Raw genomic sequence first — 15,566 nt, 5'->3', positions numbered from 1 at the left:
ACAAAAGACTTACAAAGAGTCATTTGCTTACTACAAGCCCTGGGATACACAGTCAATTTAAAAATGTCAAGACTGATACCATCCCAAACAAGAACATTCTTGGGTGCAGAATTGGACACAGTAAAACAGATGGCATTCCTAACTGCAGAAAAACAAGAACAACTCCTCTTTACTTCTTGGCATTAACAAAGCAGAACAAACTAACAGCAAGGAAAGTACTGCAGGCCTTGGGCTTCATGGCATCATGCATAATCCTGGTCCCCCATGCCAGACTGCATATGAGAAAGCTACAGTGGTACCTAAAGAATTTATGGTCTCAACACAGGCACAGCTTAGAAACCGAAATACCACTAATCCCATGCCTGAAGCAAGAGTTCCTATGGTGGGCTCAAGCATGCCAGTCAAAACCAGGCTTGCCCTTCCACAACTTTCAAGCAAGCCAAACCATCACAACGGACGCCTCAGACCTAGGTTGGGGGGCCCACATGCTGGACAAATGCATACAAGGATTATGGACTCCAGATCAGCTGCACCTGCACATAAATCAAAATGAAATGCTGGCAGTAAAACTAGCAATCCAGAATTTCAGACCATTCCTCAAAGAAGGCCATTTAATGATAAGGACAGACAATACCACAGTCATGTGGTACATCAACAAACAGGGAGGCACTCATTCATACCCCCTATGCCGAATGACTCTGGACCTATGGAATATGGCTCTGAGCTACAACATTCAGTTACAGGCAATATTTGTACCGGGAAAAGAAAACATCCTAGCAGACATGTTAAGCAGAACTACCTCGGATGCTCACGAATGGATGCTACACCCGGACATCTTCGAGGCCATCACAAAGAAATGGGGAATGCCACAAATAGACCTATTCGCATCCCCACTCAATCACCAGCTCAAGAAATTCTGCACAAGGACATACCACCCACTTGCATGGAAGGTGGACTCTCTATCCTTCAGTTGGAAAGGCCTGACAGCATATGCATTTCCACCTCTTCCTTTGATGCACAAGGTACTACTGAAAATCAAAGAGGAACGTCCAAGGATAATTCTGATAGCTCCAAATTGGCCAAGACAACACTGGTATCCATTGCTGAGGAGCATGTCTCGGGGAGAACGTGGACACTACCCTGATGCCTTTGATGTTAACTCAGAACGACTACAACATCATGCATCCAAACCTAAAAACTCTGCAACTGACTGCCTGGAACATTACATAACAGCAACTAACCCAGATTTATCCCAAAGGGTTAAAGACATTATCCTTGAGGCCCGCAGACCTTCTACAAGAAGGAACTATGCAGGGAAATGGAAAAGGTTTGTCATTTGGAGTACTGAAAGAGGAAAAGATGTGTCAAAGATAGATATTGCCAACATCCTGGAGTATTTGGCAGAGCTTCTCCATACAGGCCTGTCCTATTCCTCCATCAAGATACATGCATCAGCTATTTCTGCAGAATACAGCTTTGATCCCCCTGTCTTCTCACATCCTCTACTCAGGCAGTTCCTCAGAGGAATCAAGAATGTAAAACCTCCTAGGAAACCACCATTACCAGCATGGGACTTGAACTTTGTGCTAGAAATTTGACACTCCCTCCATTCGAACCAGCAGCAACAGCAGATCTTCAACACCTATCCTGGAAAACTGCTTTCCTACTGGCAATTACTTCAGCAAGAAGGGTTTCGGAACTACAGGCCTTAATGGCAGTACAACCCTTCCTAATCTTCCATCAAGATAGAGTGTCCATGAGAACTAATCCTACATTTATGCCTAAGGTGGTATCCAGAGTGTCTCTAAACCAGGCAATCCACCTACCTACCTTCTTTCCCAATCCACAGAACAGGGGGAAAGACTGCTGCATACCTTGGATGTACATAGACAGTTGCGCTACTACCTGGACAGAACCAAGGGCAATAGAAAAACTGACCAGCTTCTAGTAGCTTATGCAACAGGAAGGGAAGGAAAAGCAATTTCAAACAGACAATCTCCAAGTGGATAGGAAATTGCATAAGATTCTGTTACTCCTACCATGGAAAGCAAATTCCACAGAACATAAGACCTCATTCTACAAGGGCTACAGCCACTACCACAGCTTTCTTACGAGGAGTGGCTACCAAGGACATTATTGAGGCTACTTGGACCTCTGTGCATACATTTGCCAAGCATTATAACTTACCTCTATACTCTAGATCCCGAGCAGGGTTTGCCACTGCTGTATTGCAAGGGATCCTAACTACACCATAATTCTTCTTCCTCCTCCCCTAGTTTGGCTATGGTATTCTACCCATTTGTTAGGACTGCAGATGCATCCTTGAAGGACATAGTACAGTTTTGTACCTACCATAAATGTAGATGTCCGAACAGGATAGCATCTGCAGTCAGGATTACCCACCCTCCTTCCCCTCTGTGGTACTCCTAGGGTATTTACCCTCCTAATAGCTAGCTGGGGGGATCTCTTATGGTGTATTTGTTTGTATATATGTACATACATGCTTATTTTTTGTGTTTGCCTACTATTTTTCTGGGAAACATTGGCATTTACCCAAAATTTAGGTTTCCAAGAGGGCAACTGGCATCTGGGGCAAGAAACACTGAGGAAAATGGCGTCGGCTGATGCCTTTTTATACCCGAAGACCAGCAGAGATGACGTCGGGTGAAGTGCGACACCAGCCGAGGCCAGACCCAGACTTTGGAATCCGGCCGACCGAAGGGCTGCCTGACGACAGGACAACCCATTTGTTAGGACTGCAGATGCTATCCTGTTCGGACATCTACATTTATGGTAGGTACAAAACTGTACTTTGTATTCCGTGCTAGAGACCATGGAGGAGGAGGAATAGGTAACATTCCTGCAGGTGTCTGTAAGGCACTAAGTTGCATTGCAACATGTTTTTGCATGTTGAAAAGCCCCCCCCCCCCCAACATACACGCACACATACTTTTTGTTGTGATGTACCCTTTAGCCATCTCTGCAGCCTGGGACGCTATGGTGTTATGTGACTTACCCAGGACTTGTAAAGTGTATTATTATAGTAGTGTTTGAGATGTTTGTGTTCTCATTTTGATTGCATCCTTGTAATTACCAAGGCACGTGTTCTTACTTGTATTGGATAAGTGAAGCAGTTGGGCACATTTGTGCCTAACATTTTATTTTCATACCTGTTTATTTAGAATGATTTTAACAGGCTAACTTACTGACATATTTTGCATGTTGAAATTTTTTCCTCTCTCTCTAGGTGATTCCGGGAAATGAGGAGCGATCAACAGAAAGCATCTGTTGGGTCAACCATAACCGTCTCTTCACAGTTGGGCTGAATGGTGAAGTTGTAGAATATGACCTCGAGAGGCTCTGTCCAAAGTACAGCACCAATGCCTTTGGCGGGCCCCTGTGGTGTGTGGCGCCAAACTCTACCGGCACCCATCTGGCGGTGAGTATTGACTACCATCAGTGTCTCGCTCACTTTTCAGTTCACGATCTAAGCAGCTTCAGAGAGAGAAAATATCGACACTGGACACCTTTTCCGTTTGTAACCTGTGCTGCTTAAGGGACAAGCGATCATCGCTGAACAGTATCGCTGCTGAACGGCTGAACAGTATATAGTGTTATCAGAGAGCTTTTAGAGCCTGCTAAATGTGTTGTAATGGGTTTACAAAATCACGTCTCACTAGTGCAGAGATTATCTGGCTAAAGTCAGAAATGGTCATTCTTCTCCTGTTTGTTTACATACATCTTTGCATCAGCAAAAGCATGCCACTGTGCAAGCCATATAGAGTTTCAGCACTTGGAGGGGCATGATTTTGGGAATTTTCCATATGGAGGTGTTTTGGTAGGTGGTTGGTGTTAGAGTGAAGGTTTTATAGGTTCATTGATTAGTATTAGGCTAACTGCCCTTTTGGGCCATTTTAAGCCTAGCCAATTACTCAATGTGAGAATCAAACCCTGCACCTTGTGTTTGTAAGGTAAACATCTTAACATTATGCCAGCCTCCCCACCCCAAAGTGATAGTTGTATGTATTGACACACAAGTTGTCTGCTGTCATATTAGAACCCCTATATGTGTAAGTAAAGTAACTTGCAAGCAGAGTAGCTAATGTCACTGCCACAGCACAGGTTTGTACTTTATCTTCTTGGCCATGTTAATTGAGATTCTTGTCACCTACATGTTCCCTGCTCTATCCAGTCATGTTCTCCACATTTGCACTTATGAAGAAAACTGCACCTGGTTATAAGCAGCATGGTAGAGGGTGGTGCAGTGGTTAACATCTCCTCACAGCAAGAGGTTCTTTGGTTCAATTCTCAGCTGGGGTGCTTTCTGTGCAGAGTCTGCTTGTCCTCCCTGCATTCATGTGGGTTTCCTCCCATATTCCAAAGACATGCATCTGGAGCGTTTCTCCCAGGGCCTCTGGTGAATATAGGCTCTGTCCTAGTCGGACTTTCCCGGTCAACAAATTTAAATAAATAAATATGTGCCAGAAGAAATTGGAGCATTTTATGTTCTTGAACAAAACTGCAGGTGGCAGAGTGTATGATGGAAAGATGGCATCTGCTGTTGTGTTCGTAGGTAGGTACTAGGCTAGCTGCCCTTGCAGGCCATTTTGGATCCTCGCCTGTTTCCTTCAAAAGTGAGAATCAGACCAAGTACCTAACATCCCAAATGTATTCTCCTTGCAGGAAGTGGATACAGCACCAAGCGTTACATTCACACAAGTTTCCCATGGTGAACATCAAACATCGTTGCCTATATATTTACACAATCTAGAAAGCACTGTGTTATTCGTTAGTACCACAGGAGATGTCTAACAGTACAGGAGAAGTCTGAAGGTCTCCATGTTAAATTGTGACAGTTAAGAAACAGCATCAAGGAGTTGCCCGTGGACATTAAAATAAATATAAACTTCTGCGTGAAAAATAGTGACAAGCCCTCAACTCTCCATTTCGGTGTTGTATTACTAACACAGCTCTTAGATCCAATAACGCCTAGTGTTGTATTACTAACGCAGCTCTTGGATCCAATAAATAACGCCTAGTGTTGTATTACTAACGCAGCTCTTGGATCCAATAAATAACACCTAGTGTTGTATTACTAACGCAACTCTTGGATCCAATAAATAACGCCTAGTGTTGTATTACTAACCCAGCTCTTAGATCCAATAACGCCTAGTGTTGTATTACTAACGCAGCTCTTGGATCCAATAACACCTAGTGTTGTATTACTAACGCAGCTCTTGGATCCAATAAATAATGCCTAGTGTTGCATTACTAACACAGCTCTTGGATCCAATAAATAACGCCTAGTGTTGTATTACTAACACAACTCTTAGATCCAATAAATAATGCCTAGTGTTGTATTACTAACACAACTCTTGGATCCAATAAATAACGCCTAGTGTTGTATTACTAGCCCAGCTCTTAGATCCAATAACGTCTAGTGTTGTATTACTAACGCAGCTCTTGGATCCAATAACACCTAGTGTTGTATTACTAACGCAGCTCTTGGATCCAATAAATAACGCCTAGTGTTGCATTACTAACACAGCTCTTGGATCCAATAAATAACGCCTAGTGTTGTATTACTAACACAACTCTTAGATCCAATAAATAATGCCTAGTGTTGTATTACTAACACAACTCTTGGATCCAATAAATAACGCCTAGTGTTGTATTACTAACACAGCTCTTGGATCCAATAACGCCTAGTGTTGTATTACTAACACAGCTCTTGGATCCAATAAATAACGCCTAGTGTTGTATTACTAACACAGCTCTTGGATCTAATAAATAACGTCTAGTGTTGTATTACTAACGCAACTCTTGGATCCAATAAATAATGCCTAGTGTTGTATTACTAACACAGCTCTTGGATCCAATAAATAACGCCTAGTGTTGTATTACTAACACAGCTCTTGGATCCAATAAATAACACCTAGTGTTGTATTACTAACACAGCTCTTGGATCCAATAAATAACACCTAGTGTTGTATTACTAACACAGCTCTTGGATCCAATAAGTAACGCCTAGTGTTGTATTACTAACACAGCTCTTGGATCCAATAAATAACACCTAGTGTTGTATTACTAACACAGCTCTTGGATCCAATAAATAACACCTAGTGTTGTATTACTAACACAGCTCTTGGATCCAATAAATAACGCCTAGTGTTGTATTACTAACGCAACTCTTGGATCCAATAAATAACGCCTAGTGTTGTATTACTAACACAGCTCTTGGATCCAATAAGTAACATCTAGTGTTGTATTACTAACACAGCTCTTAGATCCAATAACGCCTCGTACAAAAACATAAAAGTGGCACTAAAACAGGAGATGCAGCACCAAGTGAAACTCTATGCCTGCTGAACTGAGAATAACTGGTAATCCCATCATCTTTAAATGAATTTGCAAATCACACCGCAGTACCACTGTGACTGGGTAGAAAATGTGGTCTGACCTAAATCCGTAGTTTTACTGTTGTGATACCTTGGTTACCGAGTGTGTACCATTCATATGCAGACTCTTCCAGACTTTAATACTGTTAGTATTGTTACTTTGTCTATAATTACCCTCCTTGTCCTTCTCCTCAAACGCGCACTGTATGTTTACCCTTCTGTATCGCTGTCTCTTCTTGCGAGTTTGTTTTCTACCTTAACTTTCATTGGCCCTCCTTGTCCTTCTCCTCAAACATGCGCTGTATGTTTACCATTCTGTGCCACTGTCTCATCTCGCGGGTTTGTTTTCTACCTTAACTTTCATTGGCCCTCCTTGTCCTTCTCCTCAAACGTGCGCTGTATGTTTACCGTTCTGTGCCACTGTCTCATCTCGCGGGTTTGTTTCCTACCTTAACTTTCATTGGCCCTCCTTGTCCTTCTCCTCAAATGCACGCTGTATGTTTACCGTTCTGTACCACTGTCTCATCTCAACCCACGCTGTATATTTACCATTCTGTACCGCTGTCTCTTATTGCGGGTTTGTTTTCTACCTTAACTTTCATTGGCACCTCCTTGTCCTTCTCCTCAAACGCGCGCTATAAGTTTACCATTCTGCACCACTGTCTCGTCTAAACGTGCGCTGTATATTTACCGATCTGAAGTAGGATATTCATTTGTCTGCAACCTGTGGGTTATGGATCCGATATCGGATCCGAACCGGCATGGTTTTCCAGCTATGGATCCAAGCTCTCAGCTCCTCCCCTCACCCATAATGCCCTGCTCTACCCTCATGACCTCAGATCTTGTTTGCCGCGCTGGTAACTGGATGTGGGTACATAGCTCTCAGCTAAGTGAACTCTTTTCTTGTTTAAAAACAGAAAATTTTTTGATTCTTTAACTAAATTTGTGTGAAAGTAGTAGGTTTCCCTTTAATATAGACTGTTTTGAGTTTATTTTAAGTTAAAGTAATAATTTTTATTCCCTCCCCTTGCTGTGCGTGAGTGTGTGTGTAGGCCTGTGTGTTTTTTTGTTGTTTAAGTTACTTTCTGTAACTTTAGGTTTTATAGATTATGGCTGAACAGCCTAAATCTATATTTAAATGCTCGAGTGTGGCCATAAGCTCTCACCGGCTGATGGCCACACTCGGTGTGTTAGTGTCTTGGGGTTGAACACCTCACATCTGGTTGTTCCATTTGTGCAGGGTTCAACCCCAGGGCACTGAGGAGCGGAGGTCCAAGCTGGTCTTGGCGGGTCTTTACCGCCGGACTCGGCTCCGGCCTCCGCTCCTTCGGGACTACTGTTTCTGCAGTTGTTCCCCTGTGGCACCCTCCTGCTCCTGGGACTCAAACTCCCGCTTCTGGAGAGGAGAGGGATGCAGCTAAAGGACCGGAGGGAGAAGCACCACAAGCGGCGGGCGAGACCTCTGTTTCGGCCCGCCAGCCAAGCGGCTTCTCCCGGCTCCTGTCGGTTCGGTCTCCTCCTTCTCGGCTCCGGTCCCCTGTGTGCTTCTCACGGGTCCTGAGGAGGAGGAGACCCGATCTCCGTCGAGGCTATCGAGGAGGCACTCCAGGCCTACCTCGGTAGCCTCTTCGAGATCTACCCATAGCCTTTCTGATGCTGATCTGGACCGGATGATGAGAAGGTTCATCCAGGCCCAGATGCAGATGGGAGTGCTCTTGCCTCCCTCGGGGAGCTCAACACCCTTTTAAGCCTATTGCTCCTTCTCCGACCCGCTATCCGGGTTCGGAGCAACTGGAGCCGAGCAGCTTCGAGCCGGGGAAGGTCGGAGCCGATAGTACTTGGTACCGGATCCGACCCTGCCCTCGAGTGCGTCGGACCCGATCTCGGAGCCTGGATCCGAGCCGGATCCGGGGATCAGTGCTCCTTCGGCGCCGTCTGTGTCGGAGCGCACTGTCCCGCCGGATCCGAGTGCTTGGCGCCGGCTCCGATCCACTCTTCGGATCCGAGGGGAGCCGATTGTCAGATCCTTTGGTCGAGGTCGGCTCCCTTCGCTTTTGATGTAGTGGAGAGGGCTCTGTTGAGGGTCTCCGGACCCCGGCACTTGCCGGCTCCGTCCGCGCTCCCTCTGCACTGGGCCAGGCTTCCACCATCCGGCCCCTGGGACAGCCCGTTTCTGTGCCCCAAGTTGCTCCCATGGAGCAAATTGCTGCTGCGAGGACTCCTCTGACAGCCCCCAGAGGAGGCCCTCGCAAGCATACGCAAAAGGAGGCACATTGACTCCCGAGTCTCTCACTGAAGACACGGACTTGGAGGAAGGGAAGGCTCCCCACGGTCACCCCGAGGATGTCTCCTTCGAGACATCATGGAAATGTCCGTATTAGGGGGTGGTCTGCCCCCAAGTCTTCCTCGGACGAGACCGTGTTCTTGGAGGCATTAAACGGGCCCGTCTACCTCTTGGGTGTCCCCTGCCGACCCCTGGTGGACCTTATTACCACCAGGGCGTGGAAGGAACCGGACACCGTGGAGCCAATTCCCAAAAGACCGGATAGGATCCTTAGTCCGCCCTCCGACAGGACCCATTGGAGTAAGGGGCCTCCTGTAGATGCCATGTTGATGGCGGCGGCCACAAAGAGGGATCTGGCTCAGGAGAGTCCCTCAGTCCACCCACCGAGCAAGGAGTCTCGGATGATGGACCGCTTGGGGAAGCGGATGTTCAGTTCGGCGACCTTCTCGGTAAGGGCGCTGAACTATTTGGCACATGTTATTCGGATGCAGCGAGATCTTATTAAGGAATACGCTGCATCCCCCCCTGAGTCCATTTCGGAGGAGGACAGAGTTCTGCACTCCACCAAAATGGCCACTCTTAGGTCAGTCACAAATACTTCTATGCGGCTACTCTCCCATGCAACGGAGGGCGCCGCTAGAGCTGCGGGGACAGGACTGGTCACTCGACGTCAGGCCTGGCTCCGTCACTGCGATTTTTCTGAGCCCTTCAAGGCGTCGTTTGCGAACGCCCCCTTTGATGGTTCTGCTCTGTTTGGCAAGACCGTTCGCGAGACGTTGACCCAGAGCGAGAAGGACGGGAAGACGCTGTCTGCCGTCGGAATCCGCTTCTCTGCACCCCAGAGGCCCTATTCTAGGAACCAAAAGGGTCAGAAGAAGATGTGGTTCGAAGTAGCAGCAGCCCCAGCCTGCGCCGGACAACCAGTCCTTCCGTGGCAGAGGAGGACAGGGAGGACGCCGCCCTAGAGGCAGAGGGGCTCCCAGAAACTTCGGGTCCAGGGAACCTTTCTCTGAGCGGCCCGCAGCAACCCTGAGGGTTGCCCGACTGCTCTACTCTGGAGGCAGTCGGGGCGTTCGGGCACCTAGCGGCATGGGAGTCCATAACATCGGACCGCTGGGTTCTCCAAATCATATCCAGGGATATCGCATTCCTTTCCTTCACCTTCCAAAGTTGAAGTCCCTCCCAGGCGTTCCACCCGGTCAGGGAGGCCGCTTTGGCGAAATTGGCCATCTGCTAAAGAAAAGAGCCATCCAGCCCGTTCCCCAGACCAGATCCGATCAGGTTTCTACTCCAGATTCTTTTTAGTGCCAAAAAAGACGGGGGAACTAAGACCAATCCTAGACCTCTCTCTCATGAATCTGGCAGTCCCCAAAGAAAAATTCCGAATGGTCACTCTGCAATCTATTCTCCCCCTTCTGGGAGAAAATCACTGGATGTGCTCGATAGATCTCAAGGACGCGTACTACCACATCCTGATGGACAGGCGCTCCAGGAGGTTTCTCCACTTCCGGCTGGGAGCCAGTCACTACCAGTTCCGGGTCCTTCCCTTTGGTCTCACCACAGCCCCAGGGTGTTTACCAAAGTACTAGCAGTGGTAGAGGCCCACCTGAGGCTTCAGGGGGTGCAGGTCTTTCCCTACCTGGACGACTGGCTCCTTACCGCCCCAACAAGGCATCTACTTCTCTTGGCGAGACTCCTTTCTCCACCTTGCTCCATTTCTGGGCATCACAATAAATACAAAAGTCCAACCTGGCCCACACAGCTCTTAGATTTCATAGGGGCCAGACTAGACACAAGGAGTTTACGAGCCTTCCTCACTGCGGACAGAGTTCTAAATCTGCAGCTCCAGGTGCGGGCCATTCTCCATTCAAGTTCTGTTCCAGCGGAGTTGGTCCTGAGGGCTCTAGGGTCCATGGCTTCGCTATAGCACTTCTTCCTCTTGCCAGGCTCAATATGCATTCTACAGTGGACGCTCTTAGTACAGTGGTCATACCTTGCTCTTCCCATGCATCATCCCATAGCGATCAGCAAGGCTTGCAAGCGGTCCCTCTTGTGGTGGCTCCACTCCCCGGATCTCCACGAGGGTCGCCCATTTTGTGCTTCTCCCCTCTCGCCACGGTGACCACGGACGCCTCCCGCCTCGGGTGGGGGCACTTTATGGGCGGACAGTCCAAGGCACGTGGAGCGATTCAGAGACCTTACTGCATATCAATGTTCTAGAGATGAGAGCAGTGCTCTTAGCGTTGCTAGCACTTCAGGACTTTCTTCCCTTGGGAACAATTGCGATTCAATCGGACAATATGTCTGTTGTCTGGTACATCAACAAGCAAGGGGAACAAGGTCTTACCCTCTTTGTCGAGAGGCCATGAGAGTTTGGGAATGGGCAATCTCCACCAATCGCTTTCTCATAGCAACGCACATTCGGTCGGTCCAACATCCTAGCGGACAAGCTCAGTCGCACCATTCTGACCCCTTACGAGTGGTCTCTCAATTGTCAAGTAGCGGAACGCATATTCGCACGGTGGGGAACCCTTCATGCGATCTTTTGCTTCTCCCTCAAACACCAAGTGCGACAGTTTTTTCGCTCTAATACCTCCTCCCGGAGGTACCCCAAGAGACGCTCTGGTGCATGCTTGGCCACCCGGTCTTCTGTATGCCTATCCACCCTTGCCTCTGATGCTGCAAGTTCTTCAGAAAGCCTCTCGGTGGGTTGCAGAATGATTCTCATTGCTCCATTCTGGCCTCGACAGATCTGGTTCCCCTTCCTAAGGTCTCACTCGGTGAATCCTCCTTGGATTCTAGATCCCATTCTGGATCTGATATCCCATCCATCCTGCATTCCTCCTCCGAACCTGGACAACCTGAAGCTGACCGCTTGGCTGCTCCAGTTCCACTCTTGATAAGGACTCCCGGTATTTCTTCACCGGTAAAGGCTATTTTGGTGGCGGCTCATAAACCATCCACTAGAAAGGTTTACCGAAGCAAATGGAAACGTCTTTCTGTGTGGGCGGAGCGGCAAGGCCTAAATCCCTTCACGGTTCCTCTCCCTGTAGTGCTTGATTTTCTAACCTCTCTCTTTAATGATGGTGCCAGCAGTTCCACAGTCAAAGTTCAACTGGCGGCAATTTCTCACTATCACATTGGTCAAGAGTCTAATCCTCTTATGTCAGCCAAATTGTGCAAAACATTTCTTAAAGGTACTTTCCTTCTCAGGCCCCTATAAAACAAGCAGTTCCTCCTTGGGACCTTTCTTTGGTCCTACAGGCCTTGACCGCTCCCCCTTTCGAGCCCGCTGCTACGGTGGATCTCAAATTCTTGTCCTACAAGACAGCCTTTTGGTAGCCATTACATCAGCCAAGAGAGTTTCTGAACTTCAAGCTTTATCAGCTAAACCTCCTTACTTGGTATTTCATCCGGACCGTGTCTCCCTCAGGACCAACCCGTCCTTCCTTCCTAAAATCGCTTCTGAAGCAAACATCAATCAATCCATTAACCTCCCTGTTTTCTTCCCTAAGTATGAAAACAAAGGTGAATATAAGCTACACTCACTAGATGTTCACAGGCAACTTAGATTTTATCTCAACAGGACAGCTGGTCATAGGCAATCCGACCAGCTGTTTATTTCCTTTGCAAAATTCAATTTGGGCAAGCCAATTTCTAAAGTTTCTCTGTCCCGCTGGATTTCACAGTGCATTTTATTGGCTTATCAAGCGTCAGGAAGGCCCGCACCGGGGTGTTCATGCCCATTCAACCCGGTCAGTATCTACCTCGGCAGCCTTCAAGGCTAGGATTCCTCTAGATGATATTTGTGCAGCAGCCACGTGGGCTTCATCTCATACATTTATTTCTCACTATAAGTTGGATCTTGCATCTAGGGGTAGAGCATCCTTTGGCTCCGGTGTGCTCGAATATCCTTCCATGATGGCCGCCCAAGATTCAGGTAGCTGGGGACTCTGTCCCACAGGTTGCAGACAAATGAATATCCTACTTCAGATTTAGAAGTTATGTACTCACCATAACGTTCCATCTGAGTAGGTGTATTCATTTGTCTGCAACCATCCCGCCCTCCTATCCCCCTGGCCTTTCAGTTTCCTGCATATTCCTTGTTACCCTTTTTAGGGTATTGTTGCTTTGGCAAACTCGATCTGAGGTCATGAGGGTAGAGCAGGGCATTATGGGTGAGGGGAGGAGCTGAGAGCTTGGATCCATAGCTGGAAAACCATGCCGGTTCGGATCCGATATCGGATCCATAACCCACAGGTTGCAGACAAATGAATACACCTACTCAGATGGAACGTTATGGTGAGTACATAACTTCTAATTCTGTACCGCTGTCTCGTCTCACGGGTTTGTTTCCTACCTTAACTTACTGTTGCTTTCTTGCTGGTTTGGTGTTCATTAGTACGTTCTTTTCTTATCCTTTTCACTCCTGCGTCACACTAAGTCGCCTACAAGGGTTGTTACCTACAGGAGAGTATGGACTGTTGGTCTGCATTTTGTACTCCTCACATGTCTTTCTTTAGTAAATGGTTCCTGATTGAATTTATACCTTAAACTGATGGTTTGTAAAGTTTCTTATGGTGATATGTGCACATTTATGATGCATTTATTAACATTTGTATGCTACTTGCGATGTTTCCCCTTTTGTTCATTGCCTACCAGTTTTGTTGTATACCTAAATATTTCACTGGTCATACCTGATTCGTGAGTGAGGTGTCCATTTACGCCTTTGTTTGTATTTAAGATTTTTTTTATCCCATGGTCCCTTCTGAAATTGGTTTATGTTCAGCACAGCTAACCTGGTTAGCAAAATGTAAATGAATACGTACAGTAAATAAGCTATGCTGTTTGTTGAATAAAGAGAGATATTAAGTATAATTTGATAATTTTATGAGTTGTTTAAACTATGGTGTCACTCTGCCATGTTCATAAGAATTGCATCAGTGGAATTAAGACCACTTAAAAGGTAAAACTTTCCAGACCGTCGGATATCCCCCATTCCCATCATGTATAGAATAGCATGCTCTCCAGTTCTTGTTTGGCTTACAAAAACTGTGGCATATATGGAAATGGATGTAGGCTGTTCAACAAAATTGAAGGCTTTGGTATTCATAGATAAAAGTAAGTATGCATTGTGTGATGTTCTTCATGTTTCACTGTTGCAGTCATTACATTTGGGTTATCTGCTTGCAGGTTGCCCTCAGTCGGCCTATTTAACAAAGTCTTAGGTCCTGCGTCGGTTGCTGTCCCTTCTTCCATGACGTCAGGTCGTCAGGGGTATAAAACATGCAGCCGACGCCATTACACCAGTCTTTCTTGCCATGCGGTGCCCAAAGCAGAAGCAGTTCACAAGTGCCGGTCGGCCAACTCCTGAAATTTTAATTTTCGAGTTTCAGAACCAAAGTCTTCAACTAAAGCTAAGTACCCCGTTGGGGAAACTTTTTCTTGCTCCTTACCGATGTCAGTAAAAGTTAATAATTGCATTACTTGTGGAAAGCAAATACCTCATAAAGATTTTCATTCGTACTGTATTCCTTGCCTAGGCCCTGACCACGACGTACCTTGCTGTTGGTTTTGCACTTTATTTAATCAGCACACTATCCGTCGGTATATTTTCGCCTCTAAATATTTCGGTTCTCTGTTTAATTATCCAGAAATGTTGGTTAGCCATCCGACTACCGGGATTCCGAAAAAATGCAAAGATGAAGACAGAGACAGGCCGCCGAGGTCCAAAACTGATGACGACACTTCTCCTAAGCCAGTCGCCAGTTCGCCGGTACTTAGTGAGGTGCTTTTGTAGCCCCTGATACCTGCTATTTCTGATTCGCAGGCCTCTGCTGAGGCCCATTCGGAGTCCAGTATGCCGTGAGATGCTTTAATTATGGAACCCGTGGAAGTCTACCTTGGATGGGTCCGGAGCCGTTGTGTAGGCACCGGCTTCTGAGGGTGTATTCAGGCCTACGGACTTGCATATTAAATTGATACTTCCTTCATTACTAAGGCCTAAATCTCGATCCATGTCTTAAAAACCAATGCCCAGGCCACATGCTCAGGCCTCTATGCCTAAAAAACAAATGATAAGAATGGCTGAAGATCTAATAACTCTAATCAGGGGTAGCCAACCCCCCCCCCCCCTTCTAAGAGGCCTAGGACTGAGGTTGATTATGAATCTTCTGATCAGGAGTCTTTGTTTTTTTCTGACTCTTCTGATAACCTGGATTTGCCCTTATCTACTTATGAGGATTCTGATGCAGAGGACTCTATTCCCTCTGCTTCCCCTCCTGAGGATTTTTCTTTTGGGGAAACCTTACATACTCTAAGGGAGCATTTCCACTGGGAAAGACAGGATTTTTCCGATTCAAAAAAGAGGCTTAGGGATTTCCTTCTTTTACCTCAACATAGGCCTTTAGCTATTCCTCCTGTACTAGACATTTTTGATGATGCTTTCTCGAATCCAGTTTGGCCTCTGATTCCCTGCTTCCTGCTCCCAGAAAACCTGACAGATACTACAGGGTCCCCGAGTCCCACAAGATGTCCTTCAAGGATGCATCTGCAGTCCTAACATATGAGTGTATCGGTTTCGGCTGAAACAGAGTCCTCTGTTCTCCCTTCGGCCGAAAGCATGCCTCCTATAGCCGAGGCCTCACAGAGCATGGTTGAATCTGCTACTGAATTTACTGCTACAGAAGCAGGCACTCGGGACTTGTCAGACACTATTCCTTTAGACATATCTACCCCTGCACGTGGGACTGCTAGACACCCTGCTTCTATGTCCATCAAGGCTTTTGCCAGGGCTAAAGCAGCTAAATCTTCTAAGGCCTTACCTGCTAAAACTCCCTCACATAGGCCTACCTCTAGTTCTCAAATACTCAGCCTGGCTGAGG

At 46.8% G+C, this 15,566-nt stretch overlaps 1 protein-coding gene across 3 annotated transcripts in view; it reads left to right on the top strand.

Moving 5' to 3' along the window:
• UTP4 (UTP4 small subunit processome component) overlaps positions 1–15,566 on the top strand; it is an 881,210-nt gene that overhangs the window by 177,507 nt on the left and 688,137 nt on the right. For all 3 annotated transcript variants that reach the window (XM_044082023.1, XM_044082022.1, XM_044082025.1), the window contains one exon: positions 3,248–3,439. In XM_044082023.1, coding sequence (XP_043937958.1) covers positions 3,248–3,439 — 192 coding nt within the window. The remainder of the gene's footprint in view (positions 1–3,247; positions 3,440–15,566) is intronic.

This window comes from Protopterus annectens, chromosome 8.part1 (assembly GCF_019279795.1).
Source record: "Protopterus annectens isolate FY-2018-M chromosome 8.part1, PAN1.0, whole genome shotgun sequence".
Taxonomy (NCBI): domain Eukaryota; kingdom Metazoa; phylum Chordata; order Ceratodontiformes; family Protopteridae; genus Protopterus; species Protopterus annectens.
Note: the sequence above shows the minus strand (reverse complement) of the source record. Positions and strands in the feature narration are given on the sequence as shown.